The 26,308-nt window shown below is 29.6% G+C and overlaps 2 protein-coding genes and 1 long non-coding RNA gene across 5 annotated transcripts; all 3 read right to left on the bottom strand.

Moving 5' to 3' along the window:
• Positions 1–2,843: 2,843 nt before the first annotated feature.
• LOC107430472 (NAC domain-containing protein 30) lies at positions 2,844–7,812 on the bottom strand. Of its 2 annotated transcripts, none has more exons than XM_016041312.4 (4): positions 7,357–7,812; positions 5,866–6,040; positions 4,942–5,213; positions 2,844–3,672 (listed from the first exon to the last, which is right to left on the bottom strand). In XM_016041312.4, the coding sequence occupies exons 2-4, from the start codon at positions 6,023–6,025 to the stop codon at positions 3,091–3,093; spliced, it is 1,014 nt and encodes a 337-aa protein (XP_015896798.1). In that variant the 5' UTR covers positions 6,026–6,040; positions 7,357–7,812; the 3' UTR covers positions 2,844–3,090. The 2 variants fall into 2 exon arrangements, with proteins under 2 accessions (XP_015896798.1, XP_060673052.1); XM_060817069.1 differs by lacking the exon at positions 7,357–7,812 and adding an exon at positions 6,113–6,651.
• A 12,176-nt stretch (positions 7,813–19,988) lies between these two features.
• Positions 19,989–24,034, bottom strand: LOC107430460 (heavy metal-associated isoprenylated plant protein 41). 2 transcript variants are annotated; one of them, XM_025078719.3, is made up of 3 exons: positions 23,760–24,034; positions 21,974–22,010; positions 19,989–21,303 (listed from the first exon to the last, which is right to left on the bottom strand). In XM_025078719.3, exons 1-3 carry the CDS (start codon positions 23,950–23,952, stop codon positions 20,376–20,378), a joined length of 1,158 nt encoding a protein of 385 aa, XP_024934487.3. In that variant the 5' UTR covers positions 23,953–24,034; the 3' UTR covers positions 19,989–20,375. The 2 variants fall into 2 exon arrangements, with proteins under 2 accessions (XP_024934487.3, XP_015896784.3); XM_016041298.4 differs by having other exon boundaries at positions 21,974–22,172; positions 23,760–24,031.
• Positions 24,035–25,211: 1,177 nt separating this feature from the next.
• Positions 25,212–26,276, bottom strand: LOC125423058 (uncharacterized). The gene is made up of 2 exons (XR_007241624.2): positions 25,967–26,276; positions 25,212–25,666 (listed from the first exon to the last, which is right to left on the bottom strand). It is a non-coding gene; the product is annotated as an uncharacterized LOC125423058 (long non-coding RNA).
• Positions 26,277–26,308: the final 32 nt, after the last annotated feature.

Raw genomic sequence — 26,308 nt, forward strand, 5'->3', positions numbered from 1 at the left:
GTTGCTATCGCAAGCTGGCAGACTTGTTGTGGTAAAAAATGTGGTCTTCTCAATCCCCATTTATGCTATGTTTTCTTGTAAACTCCCTCAAGGCTAGTGCAGGAATATTGATAAATTAGTTAGTAGGTTTCTTTAGAAGGGAGATATAATGCAAAAGGCATCCTTCACCTTAAACTCTTAAAATAAAGTCTGCAAACCTAAAGTACAAGGTGGATTGGGCATTCAAAAACTAGAAGATGTCAACTTAGCCATGCTACGTAAGTTATGCTGGTCTCTGGAGAATAATTTTGATTTATTTTGGGTTAAAGCAATCAAGGCAAAATATTTTTCTACTACATCTTTCATGCGTTATGCTCGAAAGAAGTCAAGTTCTTGGCAGTGGAAAGGTATCCTAAGCACTAAACTAATCTTAGCTAAATGAATTTGTTTTAGAATTGGAAAAGGAAACAATATAAATTATTTGGAGAGTCTGTGGATTCCAAACAGTCTTAACTTCAGGCCTTTGCCAAACCCAAATGTGGAGACTGTTCAGTGAGGAATGATAGATTCTTTGTTGCTTCCTAATTGTGAGTGAAACATATCTCTATTGGATCATCTTTTTGACAAGGAATCAGTTAGCAACATCACCAAGATATTCTGGACAAATGCTACATTGAAAGACAAGATTATTTGAATATAAGCTTATCAGGAAGCTTCCAAGTCATGCCTGCTTATAGGTTACTATACCTAGAGGCAGGTGAGGAGTTGAACTGGTGGCGTTATCTGTGGTCCAGATACATCCACGAAAGACTTAAGTTCTTCATGTGGAAACTATCATCTTATAGCCTGCCGATGAGATCTATTTTGCTTCATCATAGATGAAAGGTAGACAACCCAAATTGCCTCCGTGGTTGCAAAAGTCTGAGGACCAAGTTCATTTGTTCTTCCATTAAACTGTTGCTAGGGCACTGTGGTTGGCTTTCCTATGAGTCCCAAATGGGAGGATGATCAACATTCTAGCTTGGAAGCTTATCTAGTTCGGTTATCTAAACCGATGGGAAAGCTTCCAATCCATCACAAGGAAGGTAAGAATTTTTTCTTCTTTGCAATGCTGATTATTGAAACCATTTGGAAAGTGAGAAACAAGCTAATCATCGAGGAGAAAATGAGTTTTCTTGAAGAAGAAGTTAGGGTTTTGTATAACAAGTTTGAAGAGTTTATAAACACCAAGTCTACTTCTAGTGGCCCCCTAACTTTCAACCCGGTTGTAGACTGCTCGTGGTCCCCTCCTCTGAATGAAGTAATTACAATTAATTTTGATGTTTCTAGGGAATGGTTATGTGAGTCTTAGGGTGGTAGAGAGGAACCATACTGGAAGAGTACTAAAAGTCCAAGTGCTAAAGGAAAAAATAGAAATCTGTGAAGTTGTGGAAGCTGTTGCAATTCTCAACGCCGTATTGCTAGCTCTTAAAGATGGCCATCTCAATCTTTGCTGCAAGAGTGATGTCAAAATTGTCATTCAAAACCTTAACAACCTGGAGAATCGATCTGGCCATTGGTCTTGGAATCATCAAGAAGATTTTAGATTTGTGCCCCCTCTTTCACACTATTACTTTTGTTTGGACCTTGAAACAAAATAATAAGTTGGCACATTTAGCCTTGCACTAGGGTCTTTCTAATGACTATTATGGACTTATCTCTCCCTTTATGCTTTCCAAGCATTTTGTAGACATTATGCATCAAGAATGTGGTATGTTAACCACATCCTGATTTATCAATAGTGTGCTTTTTTGTATGTTTGCCTCCTTTTAGTTAATACAACTCCCCTTTAAAGAAAAAAAAAAAAAAAAGAAGCTAATTGAAAAGGACACCACGTGGCTATGTATACCATATTTGACACTATGTATGTGCATGTTCACGTCAACATCCTTTTTTTTTGGGTTGACTAGCCATCTTAAAATTTTTGAGATTCATGAAACCTTAATGAGGGAAAATGTGCTTCCATTGTTACATACTTACAGGAAAGCCAAAATCCTTGTTTTAGGCCTCAAATGGATAAATTAATTTTTTATTATGGAGTGAATGGTGTGTTAATATCCGAAATTTTCAACTTACTAATATATAGACACATTATTAGTATATAAACACGTTAACATCCTTTCTTTCTTTTTTTTTTTTTTTTCTTTTTTTGGATTGACTAACCATCTTAAAATTTTTAAGATTCATAAAACCTTAATGAGGGAAAATGTGCTTCCATTGTTACATACTTACAGGAAAACCAAATCTTCCTTGTTTTAGGCCTCAAATGGATAAATTAATTTTTTATTATGTACTGAATGGTGTGCTAATATCCGCAATTTTGAACTTACTAATATATAAACACATTATTAGTATATACATTTTGGTGTCTGCAATACTACTAATTATACTATACGATATATTGTTTTTTTTTTTTTTTTTTTTTTAACATATAAGCCATAACCCTTTAAAAAATTAATTCCCAATTTAAGTCTGTCCTAGTCCTTTAAATCAGACTAGCTGTCTTTAGTCAAAGGGAGTGAAGATTGGATGAGTTGAGAAATACTTTAGGTATTATTAAACAGATGTTTTATTCACACAGTAATTTTTCATGCATTAATAGAAAGAAGATAGGGGACTGATAAACCAAAGACAAAAACAAAAACATAAACACAAACACAGAGAGAAGAGAGAAGAGAGAAGAATTAAAATGTCAATAAAATGCACATAGTAAAACTCAATTTAATCACAATTATTACCCAAAAAGAAAGCTTTAAATGATGTAAAAGAAAAAAAAACAAAACAAAACAAAACAAAACAAAACAAAAAAAAAAAGGTGAATTTAAACTTAGTTTCACCTAATTATTAGACACGACTCTTAACTCGCTGTAGATTCACATGGGAACTTCGAAAACATCTTAATTAAACATAACTTTAACCCTATTCCTCCTTAAGCATGCATGAACTACATATATTTATTAAGATAAGATGGTTACATAGTTAAATATTTTCCCCTTTTTGTTATTTTCCAATTTGAATTCATGATCATCCACCACAAATAATATGTGATCACATGGAAGTGCATAAATTCTGCTACAAATCAGGAAAACAACCAAGAAGATGTTGGTTATAATTTTCTTTCTCACTGTAATTTTCGGTTATGGAAGATGGCAAATTCGAGAATTGAGCAAAGGATGTAGTTGCATCTGATAATTGAGAAACAAGTAAGCTGTCCAAATTTTTCCAATCAATGTATTGGCTGCTGTTATTGCTTCTTTCATCCTCAAACTCTTCACTGATTCCATTAGTAGTAGTGTTTTGCCGCAAACTTTCATTGTTGGTTGCCAAAGTTGCTGAAATGGAAGAAGGGCTATCAAGCTTTGGGAGCTCATTCATGAGCTGGGTATCAGAGAATATATGGTTGGAGACGAATTCTTGCACCGAATTATTATGATCGAATCGATGATGAAAAGTCGACGAAGCAGCTTCGTTGATATTAGGGTTGTTGTTGTTGTTCATCATGTGATTTTCAGTGACGAGAAGGTCCATGGAAGAAGGAAGCCTAACATGGTTGTTATGGTCTCTGACATAGTAAGCATGGTGCCAAGCTTCATAACCTTGCCTGTGATTTGGAGTTGGCTTCTTGAATGCCCTGCAAACAACCCATCCTTCTTCCTGCATGGCATAATTAGCCACCATCGTTATTATTTTGGCTTGATTGTTAGAAACTATACAAATTTCTTCAATTCTCATGTTTCCGTTGTGCATAACAGGCCATAGAAGAAATATATATAATATAAACATATAAGTGCATAACGGAAGTTTAAATATATATATATATATATATATATATTTTTTTTTAAGTTAAGGGCTATTTGTAGTTTCAAAATCATCAGTTATTTCAAAATTATCAGTTACAAAACTTATATGGGGTGCAAATGATATTAATCTAATTAATTGATTTAAAAAAAATAATAAGAGAAAAAGATATAGGTTAGAGCTGTAAAAATGGGTCAGACAATACAAACACGGTAATAATAAGGCACAATATGAAATAAACCTTGCCATGTCGACCCCATAAATGTAATTGGCCATGCATGGTTAAGCATGGCATGAGTCCATAACATATGGGCTAAATACGATACAGGCACATAACATGACTAATACAAATACGGATAAATTTGTGTTATAAAACCATGAAATGGGTTGATGATATTTTGAAAATTAGAGAGGTCAAAGAGTATTTAGGCCAAATTTGAAAAGAGGTGAATTTATATTATCCTTTTTCTATTATTATATATTATTTAGGCCAAATTTGAAAAGAGGTGAATTTATATTTATCCTTTTTCTATTATTATATATACTTTGTTACATACAAAATCCATAATTTCTTTTTCTTTAATACCCATTTTAGCATAAATTAAAATGAGAATTTATTTCAAGGTTAAAAAGACAGAAAAACCCTTCAAATAAACATACACTGTCTCGTTAACAAATTAAACAAATATATCATAAAGGTCTCATTCCTTAGGTGATCACTAATCGGTAGTAACTATGTTATCTTATTTATTTATTTTTTTAAAAACTATGTTACCTTATCATCTATTAATAAAATGGTAACTTCTATTAAAAGGGTTTTCTTATCTTTTTACCTTGGTGGTCTTTGACTATGACTAGACTTTTATTTATTCGTTTATTTTGAATATATGAAATGGGTAAGTTCGTCAAAGAAAGAAAATTAAATTAAACTCGCGCATGCAATATTAAAGCATACAAATCATTCTTTAGCTAGTAACCTAAAAAAGAATCTAAGAAAACATATATATATATATATATATATATATATATTAAAAGCAAATCAATAAATGGACAGAAAAATTTGACTTTATAAACTAAAGACTTCTCACAAAATGGGTCATTTAATTTCTGAGAAAATCAGCTTGCCTGTGGGGGTGCATGGTCAGATGTTTGGAGACGATATTCATGCATAATCCAGTCTGTTTTCCTTCCATTTGGAGCTCGTCCTTTGTAGAACACCAGCGTCTTCCTCATCCCTATGATTCTTTCCTTCGAAAGCACCGCCTTGTCCCGTCCCGTTGCCTTCCAAAATCCGGCAGCTGTGGCTCTATTAGTCCTTGTTCCGGTTGGGTATTTCTTGTCTTTGTGACTAAAGAAGTACCATTCATTTTGTTCAGCATACCCCAACTTGCAACTCGCTGTGTAAAAAACACATTCACATAAAAATATTATTTAAACAAATAAACTATATCAAAAATAATAAAGTAATTTTTTTTTGTTTTTTCTTTTTGTTCTACTATGATTTAGTGTTTGTCAATTTGGAAAAAGCAACGTTGCTTTCTTACTTTCTTAGAAATTTCGTTATTGGTTCGTTTGCACCATGATGTGACATTAGTGAATACATCTCTTCCTAGCTATATATGGCTGAAAGAGAAGTGTTCATGCACATTGACTAAGAAGAAATTAAAAGCTAATTATTAACTAATTTATTGGAAAAAGAAGAGGAAATGAGCTAATTATTAAGTTCATCTATGCTTTATTTATAGGGTTAAATATACTCGTTCTTCTAACAAAAAAAAATTTGTCAAATAATGTTAAAATATCAGTATAATAATTATCTATTTCCCAACAATTAAAGTTTTTGGAAGAAATTATAATATAGTAACTATTTTGATGCCTAGAAATTCAAACTTCGTAATCATTGAAAAAGATTTATAATTTCTCAACTACTCATGTTCAATTTCATACACGATTGAAATGAAAAAAGTAACAAAAATAACTTTAATTTAGATCCACATTTTCCCCCCTAAGCCTAAGTCAGTGATTCAATTATGTGGTTTTCAAATATACCTTGGATATCCCACGGCTCCATTTTGTAGAGATCAATGTCAATGATGACATCTAGATCAATTTTGAGTGAGTGAATTTTTCTTTTGAGGTAGTAACCAACCAATTCTTCTTCCGTCGGATGAAATCTAAAGCCTGGTGGGACACAAGATTCCATTTCCATTGATATATCTCCCTCCTGGTCATCAAAAAATTAAATACACAAATCAAACTAAGCCATAGAAAGAAAGAGAAAGACACAAACACATACTAGCTAGCTAGGAATTGGATGAGTTAAAATCCCAAAGAGAAGTAATTAAAGTTGATGATCCACATGCATATTGTGCATGGTTTAGCTTGAATGCCATGGCATTCATCATGATTTTTTTGGGGTTCCTGTAAATCTAAAGCTTAAGGCTATTGATGATTATGATCATGATCATCATGATGAAGTGTTGATGATGAAGAATTTTGAGTTGTGGGGCATAGCAGGTATATAAAGGTTTATAGGGTGGTCCACTGCATGTCATTTTAGCACCAAGGAAAAAACAATGATGGCAGAGCAATGTTGGAAACCGACCAAATTCCAACACAAATATACAGATTTTATGTCCTAAGAAGAGAATTAGAGATGGGGGGAGAGAGAGAGAGAGAGAGAGAGAGAGTGTTTATGGTTTGAGAGAGAGAGAGAGAGAGAGAGCGTCTTTATGGTTTGCTTTTTAGTTGCATGAAGTACTATAGCTAGAGAGAAAGAGAAAAAGAGGGAACTGGGCCGAAAAGCTTGACTTTGCTGGCAAAAGCATGTTGTTATTTCTTTGAGTGCAGTGCACTCCCCTGCTTCTCCTCCTCTCATGCTAGTGGAATAACGTTTTCATACCCAACACGCTTTCACATGCCCCTTTTTTTATTTTTTATTTTTTTATTTTTATAAGAAGCTTAAGATTATTTAATTATTATTTCTCACCAAAACACACTTGCCATAGCTACCAAACAATGCTGCAAAAAGTTTGCTTTCTTTCCAAAATCATCTATACGACAATATCCAATAAGTGGTATGGAAAATATGCAATGAGATTGATCCGATATATCTCTTCTGCAAGATCGATCAAGCTAGCACACATAACTCGTTGGATTTGTGAAATTAATATATATGACCAACATACTCAAACAAAACAAAAATGAATTTTTGGACTTTGGGATGTAATCTCTGCATTGAGTTTGAAACATATATGCAAATGCATATCTCAAACGATCCATAATAGTTTCATCCCAGAAAATCCACTATCCAAAAAAAGGAAGAAAACAAAAACAAAAACAAAAACGAAACAAAAATAAGAACAAAGCAAAGCAAAACAAAACCTTGCTACAGTTATATATACCTGAAGCCCTATATCTAACCAGCATATACATGCGTGCATACATACTAAATACATACATGCATACATAAATACATATATCTTGATATGATTAGAAACGTCATGGATTCATAATTGGATTACATATGGAAATACTCACAGGGAAATGTGTTTTCTGCAAGGTTTCTTGTCCTTTTGGTATTGTAGACACAGAAAGAGATCAAGAAAAAGAGGAAAAAAAAATAAATAAAAAAGATTGTAAAGTTGGTGGTGCTGAGAAGCAAGAGATCAGAATATATAGATATACAAAAGAACTTGGTTATAAATTTGTGCAAACGGATCGATCAGATGGAGAGCTTTGAATATGATATATATGGATCTGAGAAAATGTATATATAATCTCTAATGGTGGAGAATGTTGAAGATAACAAATATATTGGATGAGTAATAGAGAGAGAGACAACAAATGCATTTATATATACAAGCCAAAGTGAGAGTAAGAGATGTAGTAAGAGATGAGAAAGGGATGTTATTGATTGCGCGTGGGGTGGCAGATGGGATCCAAATGTTTGTTTGGACGGCGTGACACCGAGTTTTCACGCCACCACCCCCCCTCCTCTCCCACCGCTATTTTGTGTCCTAAGATTATTTTCCACTTGGTAAATTACCAATCTTTCTCATTTTGATTTTCCTCATTAATTTCTATTCAATTATTTTTTTTGACTTACAAATCACATTCTCTCTTCCCACAATCCAGCTCCTCTTGTCTCTGTTTGGTGCGCCGCCCTTCGCCATTTGGCTCCGCCCATTTTCTGCCACCTGGATGCCATGTCATTCCCCAAACCCTGTCCACATCAAATTAAACATGGTTTTAATCATTTCTATTTCTCCAACAAAGATAATGTATATATGTATGAGTCTCGGCCAAGCCGATCACTCCCTTTATCTTAACCTTTTGTTGGGGCATTGGCATTGGGTACTTGGCTTATTGGCTTAGCTGCTTACTGTTTGCGGGGATCACTACTCACTAGCTTTAGGTATTGGTTTACTTCCAGAAAGTATTATACGTAATCGTTACACCATTATTATTTATATAATGCTAATATCCTATGCAATGTAAATCAAATACATGTCATTATTTAACATCAAAGTAAAACATATAAATTTTATAAAATAATGATTAAGTGTTCGATTATCAATTGTTATATTACGTACATTATTCATGTAATAGTTATATATAAATTTTCTTCATTTAAATCAATAATGAAATGTTAATAACTTGAGATAATGTTTCTTATTTATTTGATCAGAAAAAAAAATGTTTTAGTAACCCTTCAATGTTTCAGTGGTTATAATATTTGATGTTCATTTGTATATTTATTGGGATATGTTAAAGAAATGACTTGTTCAGGAAAAAGGTTTGCTTTGATTGTTCTATTTAATGAATTCTGAATGATTTTAACATAAGCATTCTATATAGAAAAAAGAAAAACATGTCAGGTCATTATCCTATCTAGGTTGTTTAATTTGATCTGCTTTTTCTAAATTAATTAATAGACCTGGTCCCATTCATTTTATTATTAATTCCAAAGGCATAAAAAACTCTACACACCAGAAAGAGAATGCTATGTTTTTTACGTTTTCTTGCTGTTTTTTCTTATACATATAGGCTTAGGCTTTTGAAAATATAAGAAGGGCTGGAGTACAACAACCAACTTAGAAAAGGAAAAGAAAATATAATCATTTTTAAAAGATCAACTAGCGATTAATATATAGCATAAAGGAACTTTTTTGTAGTTGAAAATAGCAAAAGGAAATTTTCTTATTTTTAATTTGTCTAAGTAATTGAATCTACTAGTGGTTTGTACTAAATTCTATTTGTACTTAATTCTATCGCAATCTACCTCTTAAATGTTACGCATTGTGCACACACTTAGTATTTTTGTTTTATTTTAATTTTTTATCGATAGGATAACGGGGATTGGAACTCAAAAATATGGAAAATAGTTAAATTATAAAAATTTTCATGACCACTGGATAAGGCTCATAATCAAATTAAGAAATCCAAAGCTATGAAAGATGGATTTTATTTTAAAAAGTGAGGTGCACCTTATTTATGAATTCAGTAGTAATAAAAAAAAAAAAATTCAAAATCTTCCAAACCTCATTTGCATGGTTAGTATTTTGAAGAAATAAGTCCTTTATTCTGGATCTATCTACATATGAAATTTCTCTCAAGAACATATCAAACTAAATTACTCTTTCATAACGTAGACTATGTTTTATTGACAATGTTAGTTAAAAAAATCAAGTTAAACAAAGACTAGTTAAACAAAAATGCATATATATATATATATATATATATAAAATCAAGTTTAAATCAGGATAAACTGATAATTTTAAATTATGTATTTTTTTTATTAATTTTCAATTACATTAAAAGTTAAAATTTAAAATAAAAATATATACAAATATAAATTTAATAATATACTACTAAAATATTATTTAGGAAAAATAAACTTTGTCAGAATTCAATAATTAATAAATGTAATTTTAATTTTTAATTTTTAATATAATTTAAATGCTAAAATAAAAAAATTCAAATATTAATACAATATTAAAAACTTCACCATGTACATATATATATATATATATATAGTATTTTAGGCGTCTACCGATTTAAGTGATTGAATAACGGACCCGAAGACTTCCGTATGCTAATCCAAGGAAATGAATTTTGAACTGCCTAAAATAAACCTCTATTAAATATTTGGTCTAAAACCAGTTGTATCTGCAATCCCCCATTAGAAACCCACTGATTTGGTATTGGATTTATTTTAAACTATAAATAAAACTACTTATTCCGGATTATAAATATATTTATATATATAGCTGCTGACGGCTTTGTGTAGGTATATATATACATATATATATATATATATTTATATAGTTCGCCATTTGCCAATAGGGTTTTATTCAAATTTCGTAGATGGACTAATTAATTATAGTGATATTTACACTTGGAAATCTTGTTAGAGGCTTAAGAGCAAAAAGATGGAGTTCAATTACATTATAAACTTTGCGCAGTTTATTTTCTGAAACATTTTGCATAACATGTTTAATTATTAATTACATTTACTATCATAATATGCACTAAAAAGCCAAAAAAAAAAAAAATCAAAGCCAAATAATATATATTAAGTCAACCAATTAAAAGAATAATACAAATTATGAAATGTGATATATAAATATATCTATGGGTGTCAGCACCTCATTATATTTTTATTTTAATGGTCAATATAAATTGCTATTCATGTGATATAAAAATTAATATTGTATAAATCCAGATTACATAAATGGATAATCAATTTTAAAATTATTTTTTAATAGTAATGTCAAAAATTATAATTATAGTTGCTAATTAATTATATATATTTTATTAAGTTTTTTTTTTATTTTTTCTAATAAAATTGACTTTTAAAAAAATATATATTTTTAAGAAAACTTTACAATATTTGATAGATACTTTAGAAGGAGAGGATTATTTTGACAGTATTTATTATTTTTTTCTTTACCACATTAGCTTGATATGTTATTTAAACAGACCCACTGAAAAAGTTTTTCTTAATGGCTGTCTATTTTTCTGTTGTGGTAAAAATAATCTGGCAATAGACAGTCATTGGAAATGCTTTAAGAGCAACTGCAATAGTGAATATAGATTATTGCTTATATGGTAAAAAAATGATATTATTTAAATTTAATTGGTATAAATATAAAATTAATTTTAAAATTATTGTCGAATGGTAATGTACAAAAAATTTATTTATGGTTATTAATCAATTAAATATTTTATTATTTTATTTTATTTTTAAAATAATTGGCCCTTTAAAAAAAGGGTTTAATTTTTAATAAATTTTATCAGAATGTCTGCTTATGCTTACCCTCTTGAAGTATAGGGTTGCTAATAATATTTATTTATTTATTTTTATCACATCAGTTTAACAAGATATTTTAATATAACAATTGAAAATATATTTTTTAATAACTATCTATTTTTTTTTCTGAATTCGTAAAAAAATATAAATAAAAATAAAACTATTATTAATATATATATATATATATATATATATATATATAACATAGTCTACACATATAGGTATATACATTGGTTTTTCCATATATGGTATACATACTATAATTACCACAAACATAATAAAGAATTCTGGAATCTACATGTTCCTATCCTCCATTATGAATATACAAAGCTGCATATATACATATAGAAACCTTCCTAATAACACTATCTTCTCGCATGCTCTACTACCAACTATTTTGTCACTACAGCCCGCGTGCGTTCACACTTGAAACTTATCTGAATATTCTTGTCAGCCCGTGTGAAGCATGTTGCATATGGCCTTTCTTATTTATTTATTTTAATGTTAACATAATTGGAAAATGCTAATTAAAATAACATGCTCAAGCTATGTTCAACCAAGGTATTTGTAGACTTGGTACAAAGAATACACCTTCGATCGAGGTAAAATCCCCTTTCCTTTTTCAAAATAAAATAATCATGACAAAATTAAAAGGAAAAAATAAAAATAAAAATCAAGACTATTCTTATTTGAAGTTCAAAGGTAAAGTTAGCAGACACAAAACAATTAATGCTGCTAAGATTTTGCAGCATACAATTATATTTTATTTTAAAAGAATTGTTTGAAACTTGAACAAAAACTTGATATTGAAGAGAACCATGATCTCGATTAATTGAATGAGGGATTTGATCAAAAGTCATGTTTATAAATTGTTCATCTCCAATAAGTGAAATTAAACTTATGCTCGGCCTTTAAAGTCTTTAGATTGATCGAAGTGGACTCAAATAATAGATCAATAAAAAAAAAAAAGCCAATATAATTTTTTATAGCTATTTAAGCTACAATGGTTTGAAAATAAACAAATCATATATGAAAAAAATTATTATTTTAATACAAAAATCATGTATTCTAACGGAAAACTGAAGTTATTTAGATATTTTATTCAAATACTTATTTCGAGTCACCTCCAACTACAAGACTTCGTTTGATTCGGCTGTGTGTACAAATAAATTTCCCATCCCCAAAATTTATAAGTACCTGTGCAAAGAAAAAAGAAAGAAAGAAAGGAAAAAAAAAAAAAAAAAGTCTTGGTGATCAATAAAGTATAGTTTACACACATATAACACAAATAATTCTGTTCATATTACGCAAAAAAAAAAAATAATAATAATATTATATTTTTTCTTAAAAAAAAAAAAGCAAATAATATTGTTTATGCAAAAAGCTCTCAATTAAATAAAGTACGAATGCTTTTTATCTTATTTTATTTTAGGTCCTGAATAAAGTACGGATAGGAATACTTTATTGTTAGAGAGTATTATTGTACCAAACATTGTCCTTCACTAATGCCTACGCAATTCAGATTAAACTAATACAATGTTTCCTCTCCCAATGGGAAACCTGAGTTCATTACCCAAAGAAAAAAAAAAATAAAAAAACAAAACCTGAGTACCATTTTTATTATTATTATTAATATTATTGTGAAAGGGAAAACTATTTTCCCTTGATAACAAGGAAAAAGAATTACTGTCTTAAACTTCTTGTAAACATAAATAACTTTAATTTATTATTTTTAGGCAAAATTTAAGGTAATAAGATCTATTGCTTGTCTTTGTCAAGCCACATAGGGGGAGTTCTATTCGCCACTTGTCTATGTGCTAAAGCACAATTATTATATTAATAAATAATAATTATGAATTCGAATCTCATATTCTTAATAGTTTTAGTTTTATCAAATGGTATATTTTAAAAGTGTTTAATTTGTATTAGTTAATTAAGCTGGATCACGTACATAATGTATATATGTATTATGAAATCCAGAAAAAAAGAAAAAAAGAAAAAAAGAAAAAAAGAAGCATTAAAAGAATCTCTCTTTCCAATTTTCCTTCCTAGCCGGTCCTTGGAAATCAATACCAAGATTTGTTACATATAAGAGTTAAAACAAACTTATCATTCTTCATCTTTTTTGAAAAATTCAAGTGATCATAATATCATCTTAGATAATAAATTATGAAATATGCATAACACTTTGAGTTATTAAGTTTTGAACTCAAGACTAATATTTGGTTTTAATACCAAGTTAAATTATGAATTTTTTTCAAAAGCTTTAGTCGATGAGAGGTACATTTTCTTCTGTATTTTTCTTTAATACTTTTTTTTATATTTTGAAATTTTTTTAAGTCCTTGCATATGCTTTTACTTTTTGGTGGAGTGATTGAATTTTGAACCTAAGACAATTTTGGTTTTGCTATCAAGTTAAATTATATTTTTTTCCAAAATCTTAAAGTAATGAAAGGTGATCATCCTTACATTTGTATTTATTTCTCTAACAATAATTAATGTATATGATGAATTTCCATAATATATATATATATATACATAAGATAATAATAATCCTTAGCTAATAAATTATTCTATATAATCTTTGAATAATTTATCAAACAAGATTAATTGAGTTAATATGTCTTTCAAAGCTATACTTATGATTTTGTAAATTTGATAGACCAAGGAAGAATTTGTTGTCAAAGAATTAAAAAAAAAAAAAAAAGCCTCGATAATTTAGAAGGACAAACCCATGTATAATTTTGGATAAGATTCAAAAAAAAAAAAAAAAAAAAGGTGAAATTTGATTCCTCGTGAAATGTAACTCTATTTTCTCTTTGTCTCTATTGATTTAACATTTAGCATGCATGAAGAAGATGTCATCCATAATCATTGATCACTGTAATTCAACTTTCACTAATTGACTTTCTTATTTCAAAAAAAAAAAGAAAAACTTTAATTGATTGTGATTTTTTTTTTCCCCCCCAACACGTAACAAGACCTCCTTCACAGGCCGGTGCACAAAGGCTATCAACTTTCATGCACAGAAAGCTAAAAAAAGGTAAGCTTGTACAAACTTTTTACAGACTTGGCCAAACAACTTAGTCAATGACCATAGCCAATACATTTAACCCTGGCCTTATTCATTTCATAAAATCAAAGGAAAAAAAAAAAAAAAAAAACCCTAGACTTGTTCTCAATTTAGCAAAATATCTCAAGGGAAAATTGACTTTTGCAAGCTGGCCCTTCTTATTAGATGGGTCCCATTTATCCTCATCAGCTACAAGTATCATGAACCCAATCTGATAAAATCATCACAATCTGATGCGATCTACCGACTTTCCCTCTTTTATTTTGTATTTTATTGCATATTGCAAGTGATTTTCCATTTACTATTTTTTTTTTTTATATATAATAGAGTAATTGATCATCAAACATGGCATTAGATAGTGACTCTTTTCTAATTGGTTAAAACTTAAAACTTTCTCTTTCAATCCTAATTAGCATAATGGATAATTAACTCAATTTAATCTGAGGGTCATTATTTAATTATTTCTATTGGACAAAGGACTATACAAGTCAAATTACAAGTAAGAAAGACAAAGCAGCAATTATAGCCATTAAGAGGAACAAAACAAAGATTATGATTTGCAAGAAAATAAAAAAATAAATAAAAGAAAGAAAAATAGTAAACTTACTATTAAGGTTTGGTAGATCATAAAGCTAGTGTTTATGATGCTTGGCGTGTTAGACCTTAGAAAGAGTTTTTAAGCATAGGATCTTGTGCTAGATTCTGCTGTTTAACTGACAGTCTGAAAGCGACTCTTATAAAGGACTGCAAACCCAAAAAAAGAGAAGGAAATAAAATAAGAAATAAATTGAAATTTTCTTCTTCTTTTTTTTTTTTTTTTTTTTTCCTTGTGTTTGTTCATGCGAATTGTATATCATTATGATTTGTGGGTGAAGGAGTTTTCCATGAAATCTTCAAAAGGGCTTTTTTTCTTTTCTGAGGACTTTTGAAAGCTAGTAGTATTATATTTTTTTAAATCATGTAATTATAAGATTTTAATTTCTATGTGAACAAGCAGGTTATGGAATTTTTTTTCCCCCCTCAAAACCCTAAATTTGAATGAGGAAAATGCACTCATTGTTTCTGAAATCAAAGCATAAAATGATGAGATCATGGTGATTCGGATCTCATTCTCATGGATTTTGTCACTTAATTTAAAATGAAATTAAATTTGAAGAATGTTCTTATAAGAAACGTAATGATTGATGTGATCAATTTTCACTCATTATTGTGGGCGGTTTCAATTAAACTCTGTTGGCATGATTCACATTTCTACGGGTTAGGTGGTTTATAAGGCCACCCAATTTCAAATTTTTTTAAGGCTTATGATTGTAATTATCTAATGATTTAGTTTCATAATTCCTTTTTTTTTTTAATATATATATATATATATCACATCTTTAAATTATGCTTGAATTTCCTATTTGATATTGAGACTATAACTCTAATTTCTATAGAATAATCATATTGTTAATTATAAGGATAATTTAGTAGTAACAAATGTGTGATGAATTAGAATATTTCACTAAAAGAAACTTTACCCTATAGTACGTACTTTTATGAGAGAAAAAGTATTTACTATCAATATGTAATTCGTCATGATAACATATTATCATAACACTTTAAATATATTACATTTAGTCACAAACAATTAGCAACTAAATGCTCACAACTTGCATATAGTGCATGCTATTTTATTACTTGATTTGTACGCATATTTGTGAATAGATTTGACATATTATATAGCTAAATATACATTAGAAACAAAAAAAAAAAAATGTTTGGTGTGATCAAATATTTGTACATCGTTATTATTAATTTTCATAAAATGAATTTGTAACTAAGAATGTAAGTTCTGTTACATAGTAATACGTTGTTAAAACACACACTGCCATTTTCCTATAAATAGTGCTTTAATGTGCTATCAAAGCATCCTTATATATAGAGACAATAATCATCCTACTCCAATATTTAAAACATTAAGGCACCCTATTAAAGTATCATCTTAACACACTCACATACCACATTAGGCAATACATCCATGGGAAGGTAATATCAACAATTAAGGGGAAAATATACAGTCACAGGGTATTGTATATGCCCTAAAAATAGTACATGATTTTATAACTTTCGGTCACAAAATTTGTGGTCACTAATTAAAGATCACATATTTCTTAACCTGTAATTATTGATCAATAGTAATTGTGTAATGACCACTCAGCATCACTACTGATGTGTGTGTATATATATCCACCAGCATATAATATATATATATATATATATATAGCTGCCATATATTTGTCTAATCTCTCTTCTATATATATGTTAAGGTATATATATGTCCAAGTGCTACAAATTGCAAATATTATTGGAGGGTGAAAATTATTGAACCAATAAGATTGAGAAAACAAATAGACGTTTGTGTGGTAGAAAGAAAAATGAAAAGACCTAGCTAGAAGTAAATAGCAATCAGCATCTTAGAATTGGATATTGGTGGCCCTGGTGGTGGGGTATTGCTTTTTAGCAAACAAAAGAAATAGTGCAAAGCAAGCAAGTGGGAATATATATTTTGGGGCGGTTTGTGGGACTGCTGGAGGTTGTGCTCCTGGCCTCCCACATATACATTAATATGTATTATTTTTTAACAAAATTATGAAATCCAAATTTTTATATTCAATCCTCTCATTATTATCCATATCTCCTATGCATATTTACAATACCTTCTAGATATATATACATAGCTACTGATGATAAAGAAGGCTTAACTAAGCTTGAAAGTGACTTAAACTATAAATATATAAATGTATATTTTACATATATATACAATTAGTTTCAAACAGGATAATCTAACTTTTATAAAATCAGATCCTAAATTTTAAACTTTGATTTTATTACCAAAAAATGGTAAAGTCCAAATCCTAAATTTTAAACTTTGATTTTATTACCAAAAAATGGTAAAGTCCAATCCAAATGTAAGAAATTAAAAGTCAGGATTCACAACTTGGTTTTAAAAAAGTTATATCATTCTAATTTGAACTTTTTCCTACATATATATATATATATTATATTATACAAGTTTGATTTGTCATGAATATGCTCCCACTTTTTTTGTGTTAAGCAAATAATAATATTTAGCATTTGTCACAATGTATATGGTTTCCAATATAAAATTGAATATAAATATTATATTTTATATACAGTAATTTTTCATGGATGATGGAGCATATGGATAAGAATGTAACAATTTTACATACCTATCCACATGTAGATAGACATATTGTCAAACTGCTTAGTTTGAACTGGTTCAGGCAAATAAAACCGTGTCTATATAAATATATATATATATATATATATGTGTGTGTCTTTGTATTATAACAGATATACAGGTTTTTTCTCCTAGACTTTGGTGTCCATGCTGTAATAAGCTTCAGCAAGAAATTAAGGGATTTTTTGTTTGAATTTTCTTAATCATCATTTCTAAACTATATATATATACTATCATTTGTCACAACTTTATATAGATTAAAAATAAAAAAATTATTAAAGCCCATCATAGCATGGGCTTCAAGCCTAAGAGGGGAAAAAAAAATTGTATTTATATATAATCAGATTTAAATTAAATTAATTTAGTATTTTTAAAATCAAATAATTTTTTTTATTAACAGTTCAATTATATCAAAAATTTTAATTTTAATATGATTTAATAGTTAAAAAAAATTGTTAATTATATATATATATAAATAGAGAGAGAGAGAGAGAGAGAGAGAGAGAGAGAGAGAGAGAGAGAGGGTTAGATAGGATTGATAATGACATGTCTCGAGAGAGGGTTAGATAGGATTGATAATGACATGTCTCCTCACTCTGCAGCCCCAACAAGGAGTGTCTGTTTTCCTTCGGTTATTATTCCTCAAATGCAACTGTGGGACATACAAGCCTTAATCATTACTTGTTGGCTTAATTCTTTGTCTGCTTCTTGTTCCAATTCTTCTGTTTTTCAATTCATCAAAAAAAAAAAAAAAAAAAAAAAGTCCCTGTCTTTTATAATGAACTAGGGACAACATTCCTCTTTTCTGGTTTTGATATTCCAACCCTTCATAATATAAAACTACCATGCTACTTCTCTCATGGCGTCATTCGTCATGAATACGAGTCAAAACTTTTCCCTACTTTCTTGCTTCTCAAGAATTTTAATACATAATATTACCACCAAAAAAAAAAAAAAATAAAAAAAAAATTTTATTTTGGTAATGTCTTGGCCTTCAGCTTTTAGTTTTTTCTAATTAATTACTGTATAATTTGTTTATTTTAAATATTTATTAATATTAGTTAATAGTATAATATTAAAGTTTTTTTTTTAGATATTTTAAATAATTATAAAATTTTAAAATAAAATATTAAATTTAAAAAAATTATTATTTTTTTATAAAAATTTTGTTCTTCTTTTAAATTTGTAGTAAATGTAGATATCTTATTAAATTTAAATAATGCTAATTAAGATTAAAAATAAACTAAGCAAAGTACACACAATTAAATTTTTTTTTTTTTTAAAAACACACATGCACGCACTCGCACACACACACTTAAGTATTAAAAAAAAAAAAAATTCCAAAAACCAACTTGTTATTAAACCTTATCTAACTTATATTTGTTTTTAATTATCTTTTAACGATTATCTACATTAGTATAGTTGAAGGGTTATTTGCATATATAGTGTCATCTAAATTTTGCATCGATTTGCAATTTGCTTTTGAACTCTGCATTTGTCACTTATTTCCCCTAAATTTTACAAAAATGTATACTTATGTCCCCAAACATAAGATTGTAGCTGCAAAATTTTTAACAGTTTGTGGAATATAGATAACAAATGCAGATTTAGAAGGGAAATTGGAAATCATTGCAAAGTTAAGAAGGTGTAAGTGCAAAAAACCTCTAGTTCAAATTGTAAGGGAGAAGAATGTTTCTAATGCGTCAGAACTACATTGAAAAGTACTACAAGATATATAGCCGGTTGATAAGACTCAAATCCGTATGAAAACTTCGATAATGACGAGCCGAAACCTTTCTGGGCTGTCCCTAAAGGATCACTACATTATGATATACGAGTAGGGCTCGAATTTGAGAATAGGCCAGAGGGTGAAACACCCAAAAAACAAAATAATAGTGACTGCATATTCAAGTTCCAAATGAAAGGTGCAATTCACCTGTTTTTGGAAATTTTTTTTTTTTTTTAAATAGCTTATGACCATTTTAACCATATCTATAAGGTTAAAATTAAAAATAATTGATGATTGATTTTCAACCATCAAAAACTACATATTGTTTATGCTAAAATGTAAAAAGAATTATCAAATGATATAGCAGAATTTTATTGGATTCATTTTCTATGAATCTTAGATATAATTTTTATGTCAACCACTAATCTCTTACCATATCATTTAGTAAATAAAATTTGGTGTCCCCAGCGTTACTATTGTTTATCATACACTATTTGGTTTATGAATATACAATGAAACTGATCCAATGAGAAGCTACCTCTCGTTTCTTCTTTCTTTTTTTTTTTTTTTTTTTTTTGCCAATAAGAAAATTGATGAACGAAGGAAAAAAAAAAAAAAAAGTTTGCAAACAAACACCCCAACTCCTTAAAGAATAAAAAACAAGTGGAGATTTGGAGATTTGTGGCCCATTCCAGCCTTGCCCGCAACAACACTACAGGAATAGAGCTAACTCTGCCCCATTAAGCAATGTTACGGGATATAAAAATACCTGTTCTAGGGGGGAAAAAAAAAGAAAAGAAGACCACCGACCAACATCCAATATTTTCCCAAATTGACATACAATATTTTCAATAGAACAAAGAACATCAGTCCCGTGATTCTGAAGCACCCTTAATTCTAGTTGAAAACTGAATAAGAGAGATTCAATCACCAAAATATTCTTATCAATAAATAGCCACAGCAATTATCATCTGCTGCTTCTATTAGGCAGCTCCATGGCATTTTTAACCACATTTAACTTCATATAATACACAGAAACACATATTACATAAGTAGATTATGCCAATAATTCATAAACTACTTGCGACATTTTAGAGCAGCATCACAAAAACAGCTTCGTTTTTTACACAGTTTCACCACCCAAGCAACCTGACAGAAATCCGACAACAGAACAGTAGATCATGCTAAGTCATGGTATTTAACAATAATCACCTCGCTTGTAGAAATGTTCTTCCCTGCCATGTTGTCGTTGTCTTCTACAGAACGGAAGAGAACTCAGATGTTGAAGTTCATTCCAAAAATATCTGTCACCGTTCAAGGTTCTTCTAGGAAACATAGCCAACTCTCTTTTAATATCAAGTCTCAACCCGTTGTCTGGATATTGCACATTGTTATCCGCTCTTCCAGAGATTTCTGTCATATATCCAATGCACGAGAAAAACGAACCAACATGTTCTTTCCTGTCCAAGGTTGTTGGTGGAAACCCTCCATGGCTAAAGTTGAGACTACTATTGCTGATGCGATCTGTTTGAGGATAAGCAAAACCGAATGAAGTTGGCTGAGATTGGAAACTGGGTGTCATTGGTAGTACTGCTACATGTTGAGGGCTGTGATCGACTATTGTATTGTACCCTTTTAGTGGATAGCTTACATCAATTGAACTTGGCTTCTTCTGTATTTGCTTGGTTACTGGAAATGCAGAATGATCAGGATTGTAATCTGAGGGTACAACATGTCCTCTTTGAGAAATCCTGAAAAGTGAGGAGTATGATGGTTTTCCTACTTGAAATTGTTGAGGTATTCCACGTCTTGAGCTCATATTTGAAGCCACTCCATGCTTCTTGTTAGATTTGCTGAACCATCTAAATTTAAAGGTGCTGCATTCACCTAAATAGAAAGGTTCATCACATCTATTGCCATCCCCTCTTTTATTGTTATAGCCTGGATAGTCTTCTATCTTGAAATCAACACACTCTATCAATGACAAACAGTTTCCCAAAGCAAGTTCATGTATCTTCCAATCGCAAAATGGAGCTTTAGTTTTATGGTTCACATGAATTTCTCCATTTGCTCGAAGCATGCTCCTGGCATTCCTAAAGAAGCAGTAAACAAGACTCCTATGCTTGCTGTGGGGGTAAGAAAGAAAATAGTTTAAGGACTTCATATATAAACAAGAATTAAGAGATTAGTAAGCATATTGAGTAGATATAACTGATACAAGCTCAAATCGACACAATAAGGACTATTTCTATGACGTATTGTTAAAAATCATTGAAGCCGTTGGGAATCAATTTCAAAAAATATGTCTATTATGTTCCAAACCCAGAAGCCCCTAATAACATTCATTATGGTTTCAAACTCACACATCGAAAAGCTATCCCAATGCTGGATCACATAAAGTCCTGCAATGACAATTCAAGTTCAGAACTTGAGCTTATTAAAATCAAGCAAACACTTTCATTCTACCAATACAAAGTAAGAAAAAAGTCTATACCTAATTCCTTGATTGTGCAACACATATTTGACTCAAATAAACTCTAGTAGTCTGTCAAAAAACTACACATTAAACCTTACATAATCATGATTTTCACTAAACATGCAACAACAAAATTAGAAAATAATTAATAGCCGTCGAGAACAGCAGAATGAAATATAGAACAGAGCCTCAAATTTTGTTTTTCTAACTTTTTTAGGCTTAGATTATAACAGAATGATAATGGCCATAGGACGGAAAACGCGTAAAACTTCCCTTTGGTTAAGAGATAAGCATATAAATATTAAAACCAAGCAACTTACGCAATTAACTGGGCATCATCTTCTCTTCCATGAAAGCCTGCATGAGGAAAGTTGAAAATAATTCGATCGAATTTCCTCATTTTCAAATCCGTATGTGACTTCATTTTAGTTGCATCCACACAATGTAAAACAGAAGCTCCAAGCTTTTTTAAGTTTTCCAAATTTGGTTTTGCTTCCTTGTACTTCTTGATCAATTCATCTAATTAAAGAGAGGAGAATATCGGACAGCATAACCAAAACGTACAGTAACAAAGTGAATAAAAAGTTAAGTAAAAGCAAGAACGGAAACTTGTAATGTTGACATATCAGTTTCCAAAAGAGCTATGAATCAAATAAAGGAACTGAAAAATCGAATGCAACGTATTTATTTTATGACATTAGCTCAGAACAATATAAACTTCAAAATCCCCCCCAAAAAAAAAATAAAAAATAAAATAAAGAAGAGGAAGAGGAAGAAGAAGAAGAAGAAGAAAAAGAGAAGAAGAAGAAGAAGAAGAAATAAGATAACGATACTTAAATTTATAATAACAATATTATCATTTGAAAGACTGCAGAAAAGCTATAACAAAAATTACAGAGAAGAAAAGGTAAACAGGTATAGAAAACTTGGGATGTGCTGTTGCTGGACTAGTTACCCAAAAATTTGTTCTTAGTTTAACATTTTTGAAAAAGGTTCTTCAAACGAACAATTTTGTGTGTTCAAAATCCAAAAGGAGTAAAACTCATGGCGAACAAAAGTAGATTAAAGATTAATCCATTCAAAGTTCTTTAATGCCAATGAGTTGATCATAGCCAGAAAAACATTAACCTAGAGCTCCTAACCTAAACAAAAGTAGACAATTGATTGACAGAGTATTCTTAAGCACATTCATGCATACACTTAACAAGATAATCTTTTCGTATTCACAGGTCCCAATCATATATTAAAAATCAGTTCTAAACTTTAATCATGTCGCTTTTTCTTTACAATCACTGAAGTTCCAAGGTATCAGATTTGAAAGTAATAACCTAAAGAACCCGTAAAATCTTATTTCAAATAACATGGAGAGAAGCTAAAAGAGCAAGGGTAAAAAGACTTGACTGAAAGTGAATAAAAAGATATTTTTTTTATCCAACCTAGAAGCAAATAAAGATTGAGAATAAGATTTTAACTTATCATGTAACAGCCCAGACCATCCGTATGAAATATTATCTATTTTGAACTCAGCCCCTATGGTTTTGTCAAAACGTATATAAAGATAAAGATATTCATACCACCTTATAAGATATGTTTTGTTCTCCTTTTCAACCGATATAGAACTTCATCCAACAAAGTTAAATAATGTACAATAGGATCACAAGAATCCAACAATTTCTTTATCCTGATAAAAAAAAGAAAAAAGAAAAAAAGAAAAAGAACGAAATAAAATAAATAAATGTGAGAAAAAAAAATGCTCAAAGATTTGAACAAGATTATTGATTACACATACTTTAGAATTTTGACTAGGTTTTACAATTAGATAAGCAAACCAACTCAAAGAACAATTTAAACCCGACTAAAACTACCAAGCAAAAAGGGGGGAAAAAAAATTAAATATGTTATTATTCAGCAAAATCAAAACCTCACAAAATGATCAATCAAATGAGAATTGACATCAAACATAATTTGCTATGCCATGCATTAATCAATTTTTCTAGAGGCAAAAGAGAATTACCTGGGTCAAAAAGCACTCCGGAAAAAAAAAAAAAAAATTTCTATACCAAAGAAGCAGAGACATAGGAAATGAAAGAAAAAGTGTAACATTACCATAAGGGTCTAGAGAAGTAGCATCGATATTAGAGGCAGAGCCAAAAGAGTTGGCCAAAGAGTGAGAGAAAGAGAAATCTCCCTCACCCACCAATAATATTTGGTGCTTTGATGAATAATGCTTCACCCATTTTTCTTCTCCTTCCAAGTCTTTTTCTTCTTCTTCTTCTTTCTGATCAGCTTGCCTTGCCATTGACGCTGAATTCCACAGTCATGGAAAATACTCTGAACAAAAAAGATGGAGAGTACAACTTTTAAGTAAACGTTTGGTCTTTTTTGTGGTACAAGCACTCAGTCACCGAAAGCGCGTTACGGCTTCATTGTTTTTTATTTTCACTTTTATTTTTTGCCTTGTTCTCTAATTGTAGGTCCAGCCCAACATTTTGCTTTCCTTGGGCTTACCCTCATTGTCTGGCCCAATATGGATAGTTCTTATTGGGCGTTCAAACACAAGATGTTTCAACATATGAGAGAACGTTAGATTATATCATTGTAATGTAATATCCTAAAAAAGATTTTGGGAAAAGCATTTTAGTATATTGTTTAACACGATGCCGATAACATTAAAAAAAAAAAAAATTGGTATATTTTTGGTTATGTATTGTGCCAAAGTAAGAATTTAAATTTTTTTAATAATTAGGAAAAAAAATTATCTATTTAGAAGGGGTTTGATGAAATTTATTATTATGGACTTTGAAAAATATTCACTTATCTACTTAGAATTGGTGAATTATCACTATTTTTAAGAGTTTATTTTTGATTGATAAGCTGATTTTGATATGTATATTTTACCTTTCTATATAAAATAAATATTAATTTATTATTCTTTATTTAATTTATAGTTTATTTTGCATATTTATAATAAATATAGTAAAACATGTATGAGTTAAGCCTTAAACTAAACCATATATTCAACACATCAAGATACATAAATAAATATCAAACTTTTCATCTTAGATGGGGGAGAGGATATTGGAATATCAGTTGGAAATTTGGTTGGAGAAATAAGCTTAGTGCTTTTATTTCTGAATTGGGATTGCAGCTAAGAGCTTTCCTTCTTCACTTGGAATCGCAATCTAGAAGATCATTGATATTTCGAAGAAGGTGGTGATGTGCTTCCACTGCACTTTTTGGATTGCAGCTTCATACTTTCCTTTTTCAAATGAGATCATATGTTTTTCCTTGGTGCCATTCTAAACTATAATCTATAAACATAAATTGACAACACTAATTAATTTTTATGCGCATTTAAGTGCATAGTCATATAAGTATATATATATATATATAGATATAACTACAACCCTAAATTAAAGATAAAATATATAAAAATGAAATCAATAAAAAAAAAAAACTATAAATATACATTGACAACACTGATAATTTTTTTATCCACATTTTGAGTTCAAAGATATAGACGTATATATATAAATAACTACCTATAAATCAATTAAATAACATAAAAAATGATCCAACACATTTATTTATTTACGATCACATAATGAATCTTATAAAACAAATGAAAACATATCAAAACAATGTATAATGGTCTACCATATTCATTAAGAGAGATCATAATTGACCAAAAAAATTAATATATGACTATTTAGCTTTGAAAAGCAATATTTAAAAAAAAAAAAAAACATATATATAATTTTTTGAATTGGAAAAAATATATATTTAAAAAAAAAAAATAAAAAGAGAGTGACATCATCAAAACGACATGTCATCCAGGCCCAAACAATATGTCGTTCGATTCATCTTCAAGCTCAGTTGGGTCGACAGGTTGACCCGTTCACAGCAGATCGGGTTTTGAATCCATTCTCGGATCTAGTCACATCTCTCATCTCTGGCCATCTCTTCTAGCCAAATCGGGCCCTATTTTTTGCCTTTTCATTTCCGAATAATACCTGATATCAATTTCTCCCAAATATTAGTATGACTTCCATTAAAAAACTTAATTCAACATATATTGACCAAATTTTCAATTTTTAACCAGTTTTCAGGCTAAATTAATGGATTTGAAGTTCTAAATTTATGATAAAATATTCAAAAAATGTTATATATTAGCTAAAATCAAAGCACACCACCTAAAAAACAAATCTAAAATACACACAGCAATATCCATGTATCAACTTAAGCTATTTTTTCTATTTTTGCAAATAACCCAACTAAAGGAAAAAAAAAAAAAAAAAAACACAAATCTTTACCTTTAAGGGATGCATTTTCACACAGAAGGAAGAAAGTAGAAGGAGAAAGCAAAAGTGAAGATTTTTTTTTTTTTCCATGGGATTGTCTGTGGGAAGAAGGAAGAAAAGAAACCTTGCAAGGATTTGGGATCGTAGAGTGGGTTTCTCAAAGGTAAAGAAGGATATTCAAGTTTATTTTTAATTTTTATTGAGGGTAAAATAGATATAGGTGGGTAAAGAAAAAAATTTTGAAAGAAAAAGGTATATTTCATTACACCTTCTAAAAAAGAACAATGGATCAAATTCTTCTTTGATAGTTTGTCCCCTTTTTATTTTTATTTTTATTTTTGATAAAAAGGGAGA

Source organism: Ziziphus jujuba, chromosome 5 (assembly GCF_031755915.1).
Source record: "Ziziphus jujuba cultivar Dongzao chromosome 5, ASM3175591v1".
In the NCBI taxonomy this organism is placed as follows: Eukaryota; Viridiplantae; Streptophyta; class Magnoliopsida; order Rosales; family Rhamnaceae; genus Ziziphus; species Ziziphus jujuba.